Source organism: Cucurbita pepo, chromosome 18, assembly GCF_057944985.1.
Source record: "Cucurbita pepo subsp. pepo isolate OVF chromosome 18, ASM5794498v1, whole genome shotgun sequence".
NCBI lineage: Eukaryota > Viridiplantae > Streptophyta > Magnoliopsida > Cucurbitales > Cucurbitaceae > Cucurbita > Cucurbita pepo.
Window position 1 is genome coordinate 250,091 of NC_141815.1, and position 22,105 is coordinate 272,195.

Below are 22,105 nucleotides of genomic sequence, written 5' to 3' on the forward strand. Positions count from 1 at the left end.
CACTAATTTCTGTTAAACTTCATGTCTAATCTACTGATTTTCTAGTTTTTTACCATGGATCAACCAGAATCTGGTGATTTCCTGGTTTGTTACCATGAATGAACGAAAATTTACGGATTTCCTAGTTTGTTACCATGAATGAACGAAAATCTACGGGTTTCCTGGTTTGTTACCATAGATCAGGGAGAATCAACTAATTTCCTAATTTGTTACCATGTATCCACGCTCACCATGTAATCCTCATTGTACACATCTATAAATACATGAGGTCGTGACCCATATAAGTCACAATGACATTCAACCTAACATGGTATTAAAGCCAAGGTTTATTCATTAACAATGTCTATCATATCTTCCTCCTCCCCATCCATCATCTCTAACATGATCTCATCTACCATGACGTCGACCTTTGGCCCAATCTCTCTCCGTCATGCTCTCACAATCTGTCTCACCAGAACAACTTCATCATATGGCGCGCTCAGCTCCTCCCCTACCTAAGAAGTACGAAACTTATGGGCTACCTCAATGGCACCATTGTTGCACTTGCCAAGTTGGTCCCTTCCTCAACCGCTGCTGATGTTGACCTGGTCTCTAATTCGGCCTATGATCGGTGGTATGATCAGGATCAACAGGTCATAAGCAGCCTTTTCTCCTCTATGTATGAGGAGATTCTTCGCGATGTGGTTGCCGCTACTATGTCCAAGGAGGCGTGGGATACCCTGCAGCGGATGTTTTTGTCGTCAACTCGTGCTCGCACTGTTCAGATCCGTGTTAAGATCAAAGGGCTAGCTACCGAGCTGGTCGTCGCCGGCTCTGCCTTGCGGGATGATGACGTGATCGCGTACCTCCTCGCTGGTCTTCGTCCTGACTATGATCCCTTCGTCCCCTCGATGACTACCAAGAGTGAAGCCCTCATGCTTGTTGATGTGTTTGCACATCTAATGGTGTTTGAAGCTCGCCAACTACAACACCAGGTTGAACTTTAGTTAAATCATAGATCTTTGGCCAATTATGCTGGTCGTGGTGGTTAGCAGAAGAACCGTGGGCATGGGGATCGTGGTTGTGGCCGTTCTCGAGGTGGTGCGCCCTCTCGTTCTACTGGTGATCGTCGTGACCCTTTTGCTTGTCCTTCCTGCCAGATCTGCGGCAAAGTGGGGTATACTGTCATTCGATGCTAGCATAGGATGGATGAGTCCTATCAAGATGAACCTCCTTCTACGACACTGGCGGCTACTTACTCTTACAAGATTGATCCAAATTGGTACAGCGACACAGGTGCCACTAATCATATCACCAATGACAGGATAGTCTCGCTGTGCGTGAACGTTATCATGGAGGTGAACAAGTTCAAGTCGACAATGGAGCAGGTTTGTGAATTTTGCATACTGGTCATTCTTCAATTAATACTGCTACTCGTCCTCTTGCATAGCGTAATATTTTGCATGCGCCTGAAATTTCCAAATATTTTCTTTCTGTTCATAAATTTTATTGTGATAATGACGTATTCTTTGAATACCATCCTTGGCATTTTTCTATTAAGGATCAATGGTTGAGGAAAAGGCTTCTAGATGGGAGGTGTGAGTCTGGTCTCTATCCTATTAAGCCATCAGATGTCGATGATCTCAAACACCTTAGTGAGTAAATCTACTACTCATGCTCAATGGCATGCATGTCTTGGATAGGCCTTTGTCACCTTTGGAATTGTTCATTTCAAGTAGTAAAGTCAATTTTGCATCTCAATAAAATTTTGTGTGCTAGTGAGTCACCTTTGCTAGTTTGTAATGCGTGTCAATTAGCAAAAAGTCATCAGTTACCATATAATAATTCTTTTCATAGGTCTTTGTCACCTTTGGAATTGATTTTTTCGGATGTTTGAGATCCTGCACCTCCATATGTTGGGGGCTTTAAATATTATATCAGCTTCATTGATGATTTCAGTAACTTTTCGTGGATCTATTTGATGCATGATCGTACAGAAGCTCCACGTATACTTTTGCTGTTCCAGGCTCATGTTGAGTGCCTCTTGGATACTAAAATCAAGTGTGTCCAGTCTGATTGGGGTGAGAAATATCATAAAATTCATAACACATTCTTTCGTTCCCTTGGAATTGCTCATCGTGTTTCGTGCCCTCACACACATCAACAAAATGGGTCTGCTAATCGCAAGCACCATCATATTGTTGAAAAGCCCTTCTAGCTCATGTTGATGTACCTATTAAATTTTGGGATGACGCGTTTCTTACAGCCACATCTCATCAATTGTCTTCCTACTCGTGTCATCGATAACAAATGCCCCTTAGAGCGTCTTTTTCATACCCCACCAAATTACTCCTTATTAAAAGTTTCTGGGTGTGCTTGTTGGCCTCATCTTCGCCTTTCTAATAAACAAAAGCTCTCTTTTCGATCCAAGGAATGTGTCTTTCTAGGGTACAGTTCTTTACATAAAGGGTATAAGTGTCTTGACACCGATTTTGGTCATGTCTATATTTCTAGAGACGTCATATTTGATGAAAATGTTTTTCCGTACAAGAGAGCCCCACCCAGTTCTTCTCCAACCTTGCAGCCGACGCACAATGCCCCTGATTTGTGCACCTTACATTTGGTAACAACAGTACTAATTTGGAGAATGATCATATGCATATATCTGTGCTACTTACTCTTTAGATGTAGAAAAGTCGGTGCCCACATCAGCTTCGAGGTTGCTGCTGCAATCCTCCGCGTCACTGTCGCGCGAATCGGCATCGGTTGTTCTGCCAATGATTGGGGCCTTGGATCCTCCGCCAGCAGATGATATTCTGCATCACCTGGGCCCCACTTAGATTCTTTAGGCTCTGATCCTGGGACTGATCTCCTGGCTAACCTCGGAGTGCGCAATGCCCGATCGGATCTTTAGCCGCTGGTCGACCGACTACTGTAGCACTGATTGCTCCCCTCGCAATGGCTGGTACGACTGAAGCACAATATCAAGCAACCCAAGGTGCGTACAGATGGAACAGTAACATATTCTATGGTTTGGTCTTCTGCCTCAGAACCTACTTCACATATTACTACTATGGAGCATCCCCTCTGGCGTCAGGCAATGAATGATGAATTTCAAGCACTTCTAAAAAATAAGACCTCACACTTAGTTCCTCCTCGTGCTGGTCTTAACATTATTGATTGCAAATGGATTTTCAAACTCAAGCAAAATCCAGATGGCTCTATTCATCGCTACAAAGCACGCCTGGTTGCTAAAGGGTTTAAACAGCAGTATGTCGTTGATTATGATGATACCTTCAGTCCAGTTGTTAAGCCCACTACCATTTGGCTCTTATTATCTCTTGCTATTTCTCGTGGTTGGGCTATTTAGCCGATTTATATTCAAAATGTAATTCTTCATGGCTTTCTTAATGAAGATGTTTATATGAAGCAACACCCTAGATTTGTGGATTCTCAACATCTTGGTTATCTTTGCAAGCTGGATAAGTCGCTTTACGGCCTCAAACAAGCTCCGCGTGCTTGGTTTTCTCGCCTTAGCTCCAAACTATTACAGCTGGGTTTTACACCTTCAAAGGCTGATGTCTCTCTTTTCATTTTTAACAAGACGGGCATTCGGTTGTATATCCTCATCTATGTTGATGACATTATTATCATCAGCTCATCTTCTGCGCTACTGAGAAACTTCTTACACAGCTTTAGGATGATTTTTCTGTCAAGGATCTTGGCATTTTGAGTTATTTTCCTGGGATTGAGGTCTGCCATATTTCCAATGGACTTGTTCTAACACAACATAAATACATTCAAGATTTATTGTCTAGAACTAATATGCTCACCTCCAAAAGTGTGCCCACACATATGCTTCCCAGTGAGAAGTTATTATTGGATGGTGGTGAAAAGCTCTCGTCTGAGGATATTACTCGCTATCGGAGTGTCATTGGTGCTCTCCAATATTTATCTCTGACACGTCTTGATATATCCTTCTGTGTCAATAGAGTGTGTCAGTTCATGTCCTCCCTGACTTCTATACATTAGGCAGCGGTCAAACGAATTCTCTCTTACCTACATGACATTATTGATATGGGCTTGTGTCTTACAAAGTCCAGCATTGATTTGCTTAGTTCCTTCTCGGATGCTGATTGGGTCGGGAATCCTAATGACCGTCGAAGCACTGGAGGCTATGCGATCTTCTTTGGTGGTAATCTTATCTCCTGGAGTTCAAAGAAACAATCGACAGTTTCTCATTCTAGTACGGAGGCTGAATACAAGTCGGTTGCTAATGTCACTGTTGAATTAATATGGATTCAAGTCCTCTCGCGTGAACTTGGGATCTCCCAAGCGCGAGCGCCTAGTCTATGGTGTTGATTGGTGCCACCTACTTGTCTGCCAATCCAATCTTTTCATCGACACACGAAGCATGTTGAGGTTGATTATCACTTCGTTCGTGAACGAGCATCGACTCGTCAACTTGATGTGCGGTTCATATCTTCCAAGGATCAGCTTGCCGCTATCATGACAAAGCCACTGCCAAATACACGACCTCATTGTAATTAAATGTAGAATAGGTCGTAGAATAGGTCATATCTATACATAAGATAACCCATAATCCGCATTGCATACATCTGTAAATACACGACCAAATACACGACCTCATATAGTTCATAGTGTCATTCCCCATAAAGAAGAAAATGAGGTTGGTGAATACCCCTTCTTCTTGATAGATAACTTCGTGTAAAGTGAAGAATTTTGGATGAAACCAATTTCTCGACCTTCATGGATGTGAGGAATGGTGGAATTTATACTCTAAAATATAATAATTAATTATTTAATTTTTTAATTTTTAATATTAAGTTTAATTGTTTTACTTATAATTTAATATTATCTTATGAAAAAATCTAAGGTTATTCATTGACATATATGACTATCATGTTTACCACTATTGATACGACCCACTTTATAATTGTCACGACTTATTAATCTTATGTGTTGATATTACACCACTCTGGTTTTTACTTAGTTTATGATTGGATCATCAATAAATTGTTCACTGAAATATGTAATTTAAACAGACTTTTGACCTAACTGTAATTACAAACTAAATCAAACAGACTTTTGACCTAACTGTAATTACAAACTAAATCAAACAGACTTTTGACCTAATTGTAATTACAAACTAAATCAAACAGACTTTTGACCTAACTGTAATTACATTTGACCTAATTGTAATTACAAACTAAATCAAACAGACTTTTGACCTAACTGTAATTACAAACTAAATCAAACAGACTTTTGACCTAACTGTAATTACAAACTAAATCATAAGGTAAATATAAATGATTAATTAAAAATTTAATTAATTAATTAATTAAACTAAATCATAAGGTAAATATAAATGATTAATTAAAAATTTAATTAATTAATTAATTAATTTTGTAATATTGAATATATTCATAAACTTCTAGTTCATAATAAAACTAAAAAAAATCTTTGAAGTAAATATAAATGAAAAAATGATTTAATTAAATTTTTTTAATTAATATTTAATATATAAGATATATTAAATATAAGAAGAGAAACAAATTAATGTGAATTATTTAACATATTAAAAAATAATTAATGTATAAATACATTAAATAGAAATATATATTTAATATTTGAATAAAATTTAAATTAATAAATATATATTAAAAAAATTATAAATTTATATATATATATTTATTTATTTAATTTGTTTTGTTTACTAATAAATAAATTCAAATAAAAAATTAACAAAAGCATCACTAGGAATAAACGAAAGATTTTTAAAACAATATAAAAAATATACAAATAAATATTTGACTTTCATTATTCAAATAAAAATAATGATAAATCACATCATGGATCTGTAAATATTGAATATTCTACCGTCTCAAAGTTTAAGAAAGATCGTCTATATCATTCTTGGTGTCGGTCATTCGAACAGTATTGTCCAGGGAATTCATCGTAGACACTTCCCCAATTCTAGCGATACTTTTGAACCTATTAGTAGCTCGAGATCGTTTGCAAGCTTGTTGAGTCAAGTGACAATGAGAGCTAACGTCAGTTATTTGATCACCATAATCAGAAAATCTGCTTGAAGTCACAATCTCATGCATGTTAATGATAACAAAAAGAATGCAAACACTAACGAGCATCCTCTTTGAGACGGCCATTATTGATATAATATGTATACACGATGTGATGAAAAGCTAAAACTAAAACGTCTTTGATAGCTATACAAAGCTTAGATAATGTGCACATTTATATTGGATCAACGGTTCTATATTAAGTGTTCTGTTCCAAATACGGTTTGCATTGTTTGGTTGTGAATTCATCTCGATGAGAATTTGTTTCCTATTTTTTCTCACACGTTCTAAATTACATCTCTAATTATAATTTGCCCAAAATAGATTGAAAATAAGAAAATGACAAAAATAAATAAATAAAATAAAATAAAATAAAATAAAATTGTCTCTCTTATGAGACAACTATAAAAGGATCGTTGAAAGAAATACGAATCAAAATAATGAGACATAATTTGTGATGTCCCACATTAGTCGGGGAGGAGAACAAATCACCATTTATAAGGGTGTGAAAACCTTCCGCAGACGCGTTTTAAAGCCTTGAGGGGAAGCTCGAAAGGGAAAGCCCAAAGAGGACAATATCTGCTAGCGGTGGATCTGGGTCGTTACAAATGGTATCAGAGCCAGTCACCGGACAATGTGTCAGCCTTCCCGCTGTTCCCCGAAGGGGGGGTAGACACGAGGGGGTGTGCCAGTAAGGACGCTGGGCCCCAAAGGGGGGTGGATTTGGGGGCGGTCCCACATCGATTGGAGGAAGGAAAGAGTGCCAGCGAGGACGCTGGAACCCGAAGGGGGGTGGATTGTGATGTCCCACATTGGTTGGGGAGGAGAACAAATCACCATTTATAAGGGTGTGGAAACCTTCCCCTAGCAGACGCGTTTTAAAGCCTTGAGGGGAAACCCGAAAGGGAAAGCCCAAAGAGGACAATATCTGCTAGCGGTGGATCTGGGTCGTTACAAATGGTATCAGAGCCAGTCACCGGACAATGTGTCAGCCTTCCCGCTGTTCCCCGAAGGGGGGGTAGACACGAGGGGGTGTGCCAGTAAGGACGCTGGGCCCCAAAGGGGGGTGGATTTGGGGGCGGTCCCACATCGATTGGAGGAAGGAAAGAGTGCCAGCGAGGACGCTGGAACCCGAAGGGGGGTGGATTGTGATGTCCCACATTGGTTGGGGAGGAGAACAAATCACCATTTATAAGGGTGTGGAAACCTTCCCCTAGCAGACGCGTTTTAAAGCCTTGAGGGGAAACCCGAAAGGGAAAGCCCAAAGAGGACAATATCTGCTAGCGGTGGATCTGGGTCGTTACAAATGGTATCAGAGCCAGTCACCGGACAATGTGTCAGCCTTCCCGCTGTTCCCCGAAGGGGGGGTAGACACGAGGCGGTGTGCCAGTAAGGACGCTGGGCCCCAAAGGGGGGTGGATTTGGGGGCGGTCCCACATCGATTGGAGGAAGGAAAGAGTGCCAGCGAGGACGCTGGAACCCGAAGGGGGGTGGATTGTGATGTCCCACATTGGTTGGGGAGGAGAACAAATCACCATTTATAAGGGTGTGGAAACCTTCCCCTAGCAGACGCGTTTTAAAGCCTTGAGGGGAAACCCGAAAGGGAAAGCCCAAAGAGGACAATATCTGCTAGCGGTGGATCTGGGTCGTTACAAATGGTATCAGAGCCAGTCACCGGACAATGTGTCAGCCTTCCCGCTGTTCCCCGAAGGGGGGGTAGACACGAGGCGGTGTGCCAGTAAGGACGCTGGGCCCCAAAGGGGGGTGGATTTGGGGGCGGTCCCACATCGATTGGAGGAAGGAAAGAGTGCCAGCGAGGACGCTGGGCCCCGAAGGGGGGTGGATTGTGATGTCCCACATTGGTTGGGGAGGAGAACAAATCACCATTTATAAGGGTGTGGAAACCTTCCCCTAGCAGACGCGTTTTAAAGCCTTGAGGGGAAACCCGAAAGGGAAAGCCCAAAGAGGACAATATCTGCTAGCGGTGGATCTGGGTCGTTACAAATGGTATCAGAGCCAGTCACCGGACAATGTGTCAGCCTTCCCGCTGTTCCCCGAAGGGGGGGTAGACACGAGGCGGTGTGCCAGTAAGGACGCTGGGCCCCAAAGGGGGGTGGATTTGGGGGCGGTCCCACATCGATTGGAGGAAGGAAAGAGTGCCAGCGAGGACGCTGGGCCCCGAAGGGGGGTGGATTGTGATGTCCCACATTGGTTGGGGAGGAGAACAAATCACCATTTATAAGGGTGTGGAAACCTTCCCCTAGCAGACGCGTTTTAAAGCCTTGAGGGGAAACCCGAAAGGGAAAGCCCAAAGAGGACAATATCTGCTAGCGGTGGATCTGGGTCGTTACAAATGGTATCAGAGCCAGTCACCGGACAATGTGTCAGCCTTCCCGCTGTTCCCCGAAGGGGGGGTAGACACGAGGCGGTGTGCCAGTAAGGACGCTGGGCCCCAAAGGGGGGTGGATTTGGGGGCGGTCCCACATCGATTGGAGGAAGGAAAGAGTGCCAGCGAGGACGCTGGGCCCCGAAGGGGGGTGGATTGTGATGTCCCACATTGGTTGGGGAGGAGAACAAATCACCATTTATAAGGGTGTGGAAACCTTCCCCTAGCAGACGCGTTTTAAAGCCTTGAGGGGAAACCCGAAAGGGAAAGCCCAAAGAGGACAATATCTGCTAGCGGTGGATCTGGGTCGTTACAAATGGTATCAGAGCCAGTCACCGGACAATGTGTCAGCCTTCCCGCTGTTCCTCGAAGGGGGGGTAGACACGAGGCGGTGTGCCAGTAAGGACGCTGGGCCCCAAAGGGGGGTGGATTTGGGGGCGGTCCCACATCGATTGGAGGAAGGAAAGAGTGCCAGCGAGGACGCTGGGCCCCGAAGGGGGGTGGATTGTGATGTCCCACATTGGTTGGGGAGGAGAACAAATCACCATTTATAAGGGTGTGGAAACCTTCCCCTAACAGACGCGTTTTAAAGTCTTGAGAGGAAGCCCGAAAGGGAAAGCCCAAAGATGACAATATTTGCTAGCGGTGGATCTGGGTCGTTACATAATCTCACGAAAAACTTGAATTTTATGTTGATCTTGTGCAACAATGTTTTTAGAGAAGCCACCTAAGACTTGTAGGTCTGTTACGAGGTCATCCAATTACTTAGATTGGCTTGAGAGTGTCTGACCCGACAAAAAATTTTGTTCTAGAAATTACAAATATGACCTAAACTTATCAACTTAATCAAACTTGAGAACCAAGGTGCTTTCGAGAGCGTTTTTTAACGAATTGAGGAACATTTAGAGGAACATTACCCAATCTGAGCCTCAAAGAAAAATTTGTCATAGGGACTAACTCAATTTTATTTTTAGGAGCCTAAGAAACATTTTTGAGTTATGACGTAAAGGTTGATAAGCTCAGGCTAAAGAGAACGAGGAGGATTAAGCTATCGGATAAGTTTAAGCCATTTCTTTAAAATTTTCAAAATTTACCCTTAATACTTAATCACTTGGACTAAGACTAATTCCCTTATGTTCGTGGTGATTAATGGAGCGGCTTTGATGAAGGAAGCAAGAGTTGAGGAAGCCAAGAAACGTCTACCCGATAGGTTGACTTTTATGGTTAAAAGAATCCAAAAAAATTGAAATAGTTGAGCGAGAAACTGAAGCTCCACAATCAAATTTGTCCCTCGAGACTTATGCTATTAGCTTTAGTGTACGTAAGGGAGAGTATGTTTGCTTTCCTTAAGAAAGTAAGGTGTGAATGATAGGATACTACTCTCTCTGTAACGATTCTAAATTTTTACTTACTTAGAGTTGCTACTAACATCTCATGCTCAACTCGTATGCGGTATATGCTCTTAAAAGAAACATCATTTATAGCATAAATGTTGAAAAATTTAAAACAATTTTATCTCTTAAAAACACTGCCATGGTCTTACATGTTTCATACGAAATACTGAAATTTAAAATAAAACCAATACAAAATACTTTAAAAGATATGAAATGCAACCCACCTATTCTAACCTAAGTTTAGAAATTTAAATATGCAACTACCCTATGCACGTGTCATGGTCTCTACTCGCGATGTCGCTGTCAGTCGTACATGGGTGCCTTGCCTTTACCTGAAAAATGATGTGACACACGGTCAGTAGTGACCCCACAATAGAGGCCATACAAAAAATGTAAACACATGCAAATATAATCTAGGGACCTATCTCTGTCTCATACTAAGAGTTGCTACTAACGTCTCATACTCATCTTTAATGTGGAAAGATAACTCTTAAAAATGAACATCATTTATAACATAAACTTCGAAAACGCTTAAATAAACGTCTTCTTTGAAAATACAGTCATGGTCTTACGTGTTTAAATACGAAATAATGAAATTTAGAGAAAATAAAAACAAATATAAAAGAATTAAAACGATGAAATGCAAAATAAACTATTCTAATCTTAGATTAGGAATTTAAATATGTGTCTATTCTATGCATGTGCCACAGTCTCTGCTCGAGATGTTGCTGTACTCCGTACAAGTGCGCCTTGCCTTTACCTGAAAAATGATGTGGCACATGGCCTGAGTATTTCTAAGAATACTCGGTAAGTGGCCCCACTAGGGGCCATGCAAATGCAAACGCATCAATTGTGATTCAGGGACATATCTCTAACATCACAGGGATGACCTCTAGTCTCGAATAAATTGGATGTGTAGCATTTTCCTACACACAACTTACACGTGCGAGTGTGAATCCCCAGGATGTTCGCACACCCCCTAGACCCTCTGGTCAAGCTAATTTGTAGCGACGTCCGAAGGTTAGTGGAACCCTATAGTGTCATGCGCCTCATGAACACCCTCATCATCATACTGTGCGCATTCGCACTCATCATCATATTGTACGCGTCCGCACTCATCATCTCTAGGGGAAGTAGCCCTATGCTTATGAACATACAATATGTATCAGGTCCCTCTAAATCCATAATAATGTCTCTTCTGATACAACTCTCTAGTCTCATCTCTTTGTTACTCTAGGTAGCACATACTCGTGGATATTTATATTAATATCATTTTCATGTTCTTAGGGTTGTGTCCAAGGTCGGTCTAACGATATGATGTAGTATGACAATCATCATCATATAGCATGCTCAATACGGAAAACATCATGTAACATCATACTCATATATAAGTCGTCAAGTGCATCAAACATAATATGTATGTCGTGCATTGGAACATAAATCACGTACATATAACATGCATCACAACTCAAGCATCATACTCATACATCATCATAAACATCATACATCATCATGCCCACCACTAGCAGATATTGTCCTCTTTGGGTTTTTCCTTTCGAGCTTCTCTCAAGGCTTTAAAACGCATCTACTAGGGAGAGGTTTCCATACCCTTATAAAGGGTGTTTCGTTCTCCTCCTCAACCGATGTGGGACATCACAATCCACCCCCTTTAGGGCCCAGTGTCCTCGCTGGCACTCGTTTCTTTCTCTAATTGATGTGGGACCCCACCAAATCCACCCCCCTTCGGGGCCCAACGTCCTTACTAGCACATCGCCTCGTGTCTACCCCCCTTTGGAGAACAACCTCCTCACTGGCACATCATTCGGTGATCACCATCATCATCACACTGTGCGAGTCTACACTCATCATCATAAAGGAGAAGTATCCCGATGCTTATGTACACATAACATGCATGAAGTCCCTCTAGTTCTCATCTTAAAACATCTTTGTGACACAACCTTAGTCTCATCTCTATATTACATTTAGTAATACATGCTCATTAGATATTTATGTTAATATCGTTATTCATGCTCTTAGGTTTGTGTCCTAGGTCGATCTCTCGACATGATGCAACATGACATTCATCATCATACAACATGCTTAATATGGAAAACATCATCATATTAAGGTAAATGTCATACATCATGAACATCATAGTCATCATTATGCCATTGAATGCATCAAGCACATCAGGTACATCATATGTCGTCATGTAACTCACGTACGTCATCATACATCATCATACATCATAATTCATACATCATCATATAATTCATGTACGGTATCATAAATCACAGCTCATACATCATATAATTCACATACGTCATCATACATCATAGCTCATACATCATAAGTCATCATGCAGCAGGTGAGTCTTGGTTGCAGGTGCGAGTCTTAGGTCTCGAGTGTTGCAGGCTGGACCGTCGTAGCTGGACTGGGCTGATGGTTCGCGTTGGGCTTCGGTTTCATGGATTGGGTTTAACCCGAATTTGTCGTATCCTTTCTTCTTCACCCGATTGCATGATTTTCTTGGTGACTTTTCTCTCTCCTCTATAATGTCGTCCCAACATTCGTTTCACGCCGTTTTCCTCTAGTTTTGCGTCGTCTCTCCTTCCTCTTCATTTCTCTCGTACTTGTTTGGCTCGTATGGACCTAATACACATAGATCTATGAGGGATTATAAGATCTAAAATCCAAACCCCTTCTCCGAAGATATACAACAATTACTGGGTGCGGAAACTTACCCTTAACGTGCATACAGGTCTTGGTGATCCTTTTCGTGGCAAGGTTTGGTGGTTTCGACGTTGGGTGTGGTCATTCTGGGTCTCGCCGGAGAACTTCTCGATCTCTCTCTCTCTACTGTTTTCTCTTTTCGTTCTCTGTTGCAGGTCTTCTATGAGGTGGCTGAAGACGAGTGTGTGTCTGAGGGATCGAGGGGAGTGTTTGGCGATCCGTGGAGGCGTGGTCGCGAGCTTCCCAGAGTTGCCTGAGAATTCCAGTGAGGCACTGGAATTCTAGGGTTCCAGCGACTGATCCAATTTTTTTTTTTTTTTTTTAATTCTAACAAAACGTTACACTCTACTTGCCTGAGAGAAACTTAGTTTATCCTTTGATCATAAACAAACTGTTCACTAAAGAATTGATGGTATTTAAAGTGAAAGATTAATTATATGGATAAAATATACTTTTAGTTTCAAATTTAATAGTTAATGAAAAATATTATTCAAAATTTTTCGACAATATTATATAAGAATATCCCTATATGTTTTTTACTGTTCATATATTCTATCTAGACTATCCTATTTACCATATAAGTAAACGTAATAAATCGAACAATTACCAGAACAAAATTTATCGTGGAGGCTGATTTAACTTTGAACGTTAAAGTTTTTGATTCTTTAGAAGAAAGATATATTAACTTTATTAAAACAACAAGGAAAGCATATACATATATATTTTACTCTCACCCTATTATTCAAATAAATAAAGGATAAATCACATCAATTGTCTATATCATTCTTGACGTCAGTCATTCGAACGGTATTGTCTAGAGAACTCGTCCTTTGAATGCCTTCTATTCCTCCAATTTTAGTGACACGTTTGATCGGATTAGGACTTCGAGGTGGTTTGCAAGCACGATAAGTCAATTGACAGTGAGAGCTAACGTCATTTATTGGATCACTATAATTAGGAAATTTGGACGGAGTTACAATTTCAAGCATGTTAATGATAACAAAAAGAATACAAAAAGTAACGAGCATGCTTCTCTTTGAGACGCCCATTATTGATAATACGTATAGACGATGTGATGAAAAACTAAAACTAAAACGTCTTTGATGGCTATTGAAGGTAAAGCTTAGATAACGTGCACATTTATATTGGATCATCTCTTCTATATTCTTTGGTAGAACTACAATTAGCCCAAAATAGGTTGAAAATAAAAGAACGACAAAAAAAAAAAAAATTATAATTTTTAATAAAATTGTATGATTTTTAATTAAATATGGAGGAAAAATTTAAAAGGAACATATAAAGAAGTTCGGCACCGTGATCCCCATCCCCTGAGGCACTTCTCAAACGATCGGAGTTTAAACACGTAAACCATGAATCCAATAACTTAAACTCACCCGAGAGTGTCTGAGGTAGCGAAAATTGATGTTCTAAATTGACTTATATAGTTAAAAGAACCCAAAAAAAATTGAACCAAGGAGGTTGGTGAGTACCCTTTCTTCGTCGATAGATAACTCTGCGTAGAGTGAAATTTTTTGGATGAAACCAATTTCTCGATCTTCATAGATGTGGTGGGTGTTGGGATTTATGCTCTAAAATATAATAATTTATTATTTAAATTTGATTATTTTATTTAAAATTTAATATTATCTATGGTATAAAAAATTCAAGGTTATTAATTGATTATCATCGTGATTGACACAATATCTACCAAATGCGAATAGCTCTAAAAATATTATTACTAAGGAAACAATAATGAGAAATAGAATTGGGATCGAAGGTTCAATCTTGATTGATATTCACAACGTTCAAATATAGGATACCAGCTATCAACTAATACTTACAGAAATATAGACTAACTAAATCTTGAGAATAAAATAAAATATAATATAATACTAATCAAAACATAAATAAAAAATATTAACTGATTACGAATATCTAAGATATATTCCATAACTAATATATTATCAAAATATTAACTGATTACGAAATATCAATAAATTGCACTAAATTCTGAGAGTCTCCCTTAGTGTAAACTTATTTCTCAATAATTCCCGAGAGTCTTACGAAAAACTTCAAACTTCACTTTCACAATTGCCTTAGTATATATGTCTGCAATTCTTAAATTCAACATTCTGCGATAACACTTTGTTCTAATTTACCATGATCATATATCTCGGATGATCCACTCACATTTTTCTTCTTGTTTACCATGACCTTTAAATGTAACACCCGCTAATTGACAACGAGATTAACAGGAGTTACCATCGACACCGATAACAATCTCTGACAACCAATCATAAATTTCTAAACATTTCCAAAAACATCAAATAACCAACGTAAATTTTAAACAACGAAAGCATAAATACATAAACAGATCCAGACATGGATTCCTAATAGTCTCTAGCTCGCTGGTCTCGTCCTCGGTTGGCCTGCATCATCTAAATCTAGAAAGAAAAGTTAAAATAATTTTGATGAGTAATTAAATTACACAGTAACTAGCTAACTTATCTTTCATGAGTTATAACTAATCTTTCCACGTGTTTTTAAGTTTTATTCGTCATTGACTCCCAGTTTCTTTTACTAGGGTCATCAATTCATTAATGAGGTATCTCAGCTACCTCCCGCTTAGGTTACTGACTCTCTCAATATGTTAATTCTCTGGCAGTCTGTAAATCTCATTTACCAACGATCAGGAGAACACATTCTCTCCCGCGGGAATTAGTAGACTAAAATACTCGTATAAATAGGCCACGACTCAACAATCTATAAGCATATCTTAGAGTAACATTTTCATTAACATGCTTAGCATGCTCACATCTGATGCATGCTTTCAAACGTTTATAATGTTCGACACATAGAACATTTTAGTAATCATTTATAACAGGCTTACATCACCGGCAAACAGTCACAATATACAAACAGACATTCTATATCATCAAAACACATATTAACATACTAAGCTCTTAATCATGTAAACAACATACTCATATGTTGTAAAACAAGATAAGAACTAGTTTAAAGAGCGTTATGCTACTTACCTGGTTTCGAACTCCTTTTCCCTTGATGTACATTTAATAGGGTATTTAATCACAATTCCTTCCAATTAGACCTATATTTCACAATTTTAAAGGTAAGTATAGACTAATCTTGATAGAACAGGTCAAAAGGAGTCGAACAAGACAAACCGGTATCCGAAACACTAGCTCACGCGCACTTACGCACCAACCTTCCCTGACTCGCGCCTGGGATTTGCCCAGTCGCACCCCCAAACGCAGCCTTCCCACGCGCTCGTCTTCACCCTCCAACTTTTCTGTTAATACCCATTGTATCCCTAAGCCATATCTTACTTCTAAAATCCGAATTTCATCCCGATTTCTTCTACAACTTTATAGAGCTCTTTATTATGAATATTCACAAATCACGAGTTATTTCAAGGATTCCCAATTTTAGTCTTCCTTCCCCGTTTTCCCCCTTTATTTTCCTTGTTTACGAGCTCACTCAAACTTCATTGGTTAATTCACTGTTGGATGATGAAAGTCCCACATCGGCTAATTCAGGGAATGATCATAGGTTTATCAATAAAGAATACTAACTTCATTGGTTTGAGGCCTTTTGGGAAGCCCAAAGCAAAACCATGAGAGCTTATACTCAAAGTGGACAATATCATACCATTGTGGAGAGTCGTGTTCGTCAAACATCCACATTTCTTCGTAAACCATCCACATCCATCCGGTTGATTAAATCATCATCATTTCGCTTAATGTACTGCAACCTATCCTTCTTTCTAATACTTCCACTCTCATCCATAGCATCCTTCCCAAAAGAATTCAAACCATTACAAACCCAAATGGTTTTAGGACCAACCCGTCTGCGATGGGGTAGCAATACCTCATCACTAGACCCAAACTCACTCAAAACCAACCTAGGGCTCTTCTCCCTCTTTGCATGAATCAAACGGGACGTCGAAGCCCCAGCGCCTCCAAACCCATCCTCTTTTCTTCACCAAAACTCCCAATGGACCCCCAGATCTCACGCCGTTCTCCATTCGAATCAACCCCCAACGCAAGAACCCTAAATTTAAAAAAATTCCTCCATGAAAATCAAAGTCGTCCCTTCATGAATTCTGATCTTTTGATTGCTCCAATTCTAATGATAAAGAGTTGTAGGCTTCAACAGCTTTGATTTCATATGATTGAAGCTTTTCATGAGCTGCTTTGGCTGTTTCGAATTGATTTTGGCTTTTCCCTCCAATGTTGAGAGTTTGAGCTCATTTTTTAGTTTTTCAACAAGGGAGTGTTATTGTTCTCTGAGAGTTGTGTCCTTAAACAATCCATCTCAACTTGTGCAAACTCAACGAGGTTACTTCGGGTTTGGTAGGATTCAGATAGCATGTTCAGCTGAACTTTGAGGCTCTGCAGCAGAATTCATTGCGTGCTGCTTCTGAACAGCTTCGAGTTCGGACTCCCATGCTTGATTGCGATCTTGAGAAAGTTTGTGTAGTTCTTGAACACGATCTTCCTCAGAAGCTGAGAGCTCAAGCACCTGCTGTTGGGATTCTTCAAACTTTGCGGACATATCTGATAGTTGTTTCTTTGCTTCTTCTGCTTTCTGTTGGGCTTGCTTTTTGTGTGATTCAGATGCGCTCAGTTGATCACTTGTTTTCTTCAGTTCCACCTGGAGTTGAGAAAGCTGTGATTCCAATTCAGTCACTTTGCTGGGCCCTTTACTCTTCTTTTGACAATGTGGACGAACATCTGATAGAAGAGTTTCGTTTCCAGTTGCATGATGAGAACAACCAGAATTAACAATTCATTCTTCATTGTAGTCTATAAAGGCATGAGCATCTATAGAGACATCATCTTGATGTACAGCTGAAGTCACGTTTGTTGGCTGGTCAAGAATCTCAATAGTTAAACAGTGTTCCCAAAATGGATTTGAAGAATTTTTACTTTCATGTACAATATTTGCTTATGATTCCTGCATTTTGACTCGGCAATTTGGCTTAATATTGCCTGACTTTCCGCAACAATCACACACCACTTTCGCCCGACAATCTCATTTAAAATTGCTAGGTTTTTCACACTTGTAGCAAACTTTAAATGGCTTCTTTGGAGATTCCTTACTTCTAAATTGATTCCCATTGCTTTGATGAAGGCTCTGAATAAAAATTCTGTCTCCTTTGATCTTTGACATACAACACATCTTCTGACTTTGGGGAAAGCTCGTTGCTGCTAGTTATTTGCTTAATCAAAGCTTCCTGATTAGAAAGCAAATTGTATAAAGAAAACAAAGGGCATAAAGTATTTTCGCAATCCACAAATAAGATAACATCGGGCATAAAGTATTTTCGCAATCCACAAATAAGATAACATCGTAATCGAGCATCACTCACTGGCTCCTCAGCATCTAATTCTAAAATTTCAGAACACAGATTTTTCACTTTCAAGAAATATTATTCAACCGAAAAATTACCTTGAGTTACCACAGCTAGTTCATTCTCTAGAAATTGCAATCGAGCTGTATTTTTCTAGTGAACAGCTTTTGAATGTTGGTGACAACAAAAATTGAAGTGAAAGTGAGAGGAGAAGTGATTTGAATGATTGGAAAGGGAGGTCATTTTATAGGACGGGATTTCATTGCTTCCCGGGAGTTGGTTGGGATTTCTGTGGATGAAATTGCTTTCACCTCCTCCTTCTCGGTAGTAACTAAATTTGTTAAACAAATTACTACTTTTTCTTTAGAAATGTATCTACTAGTGTCCCTTCAACATTTAATTGTTTCCCACACTTGCTTTGGTGACTTTAAATCACGAACATGATCAATATATTTCTTGCTAATCAAGGTTTGCAAGGTAAATAAAGCTTTTCCACATTTGATCTTCCATTTTCGGCGTAATTCAGCATTCTTTGGAGTATATGCTCAAATTTCTGTGTCATCACCTTCAATTAAATCCCACAAATCTTGCCCCTGTAAATAAGCTTCATACATACTTCCAATAATTATAATTATTGCCACTACACCTATAGAAGCACTTCCACCATTCATCTCGTTGAGTAATAATATCAAACTCCGTTACCAACTTGGCTCTTATACCAACTGACACAATATCTATCCCTCAAAAGCGTGAATAGATCTGAAAATATTATTACCAAAGGAAACAATACAGAGTTAAGAATGAGAAATAGAATTGGGATCGGTTCAATCTTCATTGATATTCACAACGTTTAAATAAGATACAAGCTACCAACTAATACCTACAAATAACGAAAATATAAACTAACTAAATCTTGAGAATAAAATAAAATATAATACGAATCAAATCATAAAGAGAAAAATATTAACGGATTACGAATATATAAGATATATTCATAACTAATATATTCTCCAAATATTAACTGATTACGAATATCTTGATTAATTCAAACTAGATCTTGAGAATAAAATAAAATATAATACGAATCAAATCATAAAGAGAAAAATATTAACGGATTACGAATATATAAGATATATTCATAACTAATATATTCTCCAAATATTAACTGATTACGAATATCTTGATTAATTCAAACTAGTAATAAGTTGCACTAAATTTTGACAATGATCAGGTTGGGTACCGTCTTTCTGGTAATATTATTGATATAACCACTTTGTAATTGTTACAATGAATTTTTATAAGATTGGAACACGAAATATTTAATCTCTGTTTATTAATTGAGAAGATTAATATTTATATCGTATGCGATTCATTCTTAGAGAGTAGATAGATGGGTAGTTTTATTAAGTGCTGATTGCAACTTGAACAATAGGTACCACTCTCTCACCAGCATGAAAGAGACTTAGTTTATCATTGGATCATAAACAAATTATTCACTAAAGGATTCTCCGAGGTTAGTGGAAAGATAAGAAATATGCTATTTTTTTATATTTAAATTAATTTATTATTATTATTATTATTATTATTATTATTATTTTTTGCTTTGTTTTTGTTAACCTTGGTTTCATTTTAGTTATTCACTTTTGGGTAAGCTTCAAATTTAATATTTAATAAAAAATATTGTTAAATTTCTTTTTTGACAATATTATATAGAAATGTCCATGTTGTTCATTAGTTAGTGTTCATATATTATATCTAGACTGTAATAATATAGAATAGTTACCGGAACAAAATTATATCCTTGATGCTGATTTAATTTTGAACGTCAAATCTTTTTGATTCTTTAGAAGAAAGATATATTAAGTTTACTAAAACAATAATGAAAATATATAGATAAATATTTGACTCTCGGCCAATAATTCAAATAAATAATGATAAATCACATCAAGGATTGTCTATATCATTCTTGGTGTCAATCATTTGATCCGTATTGTCTAGGGAACTCGTCCTTTGAATGCTTTCCATTCCCCCACTTTTAATGTTGATCGGATTAGGACTTCGAGGTGGTTTGCAAGTCTGATGAGTCAATTGACAATGAGAGCTAACGTCAACTATTGGACCACTGTAATCAAGAAATTCGGACGGAGTTACAATCTCAAGCATGTTAATGATAACAAAAAGAATGCAAACAGTAATAAGCATGCTTCTATTTGAGACGCCCATTATTGATAATATGTATAGACGATGTGATGAAAACCTAAAACTAAAACGCCTAACATGGCTATTGAAGGTAAAGCTTAGATAATGTGCACGTTTATTTTTAATTGTAGAGCAAAAATCTACACGTTGAAAATAAAGGTTATAGAAAAAGATAAATATTAAAATAAATTGAAAAAGGAATTTGGACAAAATAAGTTGGGAAATTTTAAAATAGTCTTGAAGACGTAATTAGGGAAGTCACATAGGACTTATAGGTCTGCCATGAGGCCATCCAATGACTTAGATGGACCCCGTGAAATTTTTTTGGATGAAACCAACGATCCCAAATTTTCTATTTAATTTAAGGTCGCCACGTATATCTATCATGAACGTTGAATGCGAAAATACTTCCTTTAAACTTTCATAAAACGTCACATTCATCTTAAAACAGAGTCATTAACTTACGTGTTTTGAAAACACCTTTGAAAACGACACAACAAAAAACTAAATAAATAAATAAATGTTTAAATTAAAAACATCATATTCTAGCCTAAGACTAAGAAAATAAATACGACTACCCTATGCATATGCCATGGTCTCGTGTTGCGATGTCGTCGTCAGCCATAAAGAAATGTGTTGCCTTAACTAGGAATAGAGGTAGCACGTGGCTTGAGTAATTTAAGAAATATTAAGTGACCCCACTATTGGGTGCTAAATGCAAGAACATGCGAATGCAATGACGAAGACCTATCATATAAGTCTCTTTTCCTATGATACTATCCTAATTCACCATACAGTTCGCACATCGCTGGGCCTCTTTTCTTGTCGCCTAATGTGGCGACTCTTTCGACTGCCCTTCTCGCCAAAATTGGCTCATTCGCCCAATGTGGCAACTCTTCCGGCTTCAACATTGTCTTTGTCCCTTGCTCTAGGTTTACCCCTTCTACTTCTTGGGTTAGACATATTCTCGTCGAAGCCAAGGTAGCATCGCCGCTGAGCGGCTATCCCTCTACAGTTTTCGATGGGCAAGAAAGTGTTTCTCTACATGTAATAGCCCAAAAAATAATAATAATAATAAATAAATAAAATCATAAATAAACAAATAAAAAGAATTATAAAAAAATAGTTAAATAACAATAATAATAACAAATAAATAAATAAACAAAAATAAAACAACCTCTTCCCACTTCTCTCCACTCTAAACTCTTATCCCTTCCCACAATTATCTCCTCAACTCATCCTTAAGAGTAACAGTTATTGCAAAAAGAAAAAAACAATGGTGAGATTTGAGAAGTAAAATGACTTTAACATAGGCAGATTGCAGATTTAGAGATTTTGGTCAGTTGTTATTACGGCAAAATCCTATCTCAGATTTGGTATTCGTATCTCAGATTTCCTATTCTATGGTTATAAGAAATTAATTTAGGATCAAATCTTCTTGTATATTTTACGAGATCCTCTCAGATCCCATATCCAATTGATTAGATTTTTGTTAGTTTTAAGTTATAGGAACTCAGATCCCCTATCAATTGATTAGATTTTTGTTAGCATTTTAAGTTATAGGAAATAAGGTTAGATTCAATAAAATTTTAGTCAGAACATCTATAAATAATAGTCAGGAGTAAAATTGGCCAGTAATATCTATATACAGAAAATCTATTTACAGAATGAAAATAATTAATGGAGATTGAGGAACAAAATTTAACAATAAAACAAGAAATACAGGGGGCAAGAAACTTCATTAAATCTTGTCTAACAGTAAATATCAGAATTTTATTGTGATCAATGTAAATGAGAGAAATAATTTTATAGGGTTCAAACTTGAAACTGATGTCATGGGCTCACATAGGTTAACTTGGATTTCAAAGGACGGAATCGAACTTTCATTAAGGATTTATTCGTGACAACTACTTAAGCTAACCAGATAAGTGACCTTACT

At 38.2% G+C, this 22,105-nt stretch overlaps 1 protein-coding gene and 1 non-coding gene across 2 annotated transcripts; both read left to right on the forward strand.

Annotated features, from left to right (window-relative positions):
- The first annotated feature begins 512 nt into the window (after positions 1–512).
- Positions 513–986, forward strand: LOC147786745 (uncharacterized). The gene has a single exon (XM_087119696.1). The coding sequence runs from the start codon at positions 513–515 to the stop codon at positions 984–986; it is 474 nt and encodes a 157-aa protein (XP_086975822.1).
- LOC111780757 (small nucleolar RNA Z247) lies at positions 816–955 on the forward strand. Its single transcript, XR_002812901.2, has one exon. It is a non-coding gene; the product is annotated as a small nucleolar RNA Z247 (small nucleolar RNA).
- Positions 987–22,105: the final 21,119 nt, after the last annotated feature.

Bases quoted from the DNA above. Each gene is read 5' to 3' on its own strand.
- LOC147786745 (XM_087119696.1), top strand. From the start codon at position 513: ATGGGCTACCTCAATGGCACCATTGTTGCACTTGCCAAGTTGGTCCCT.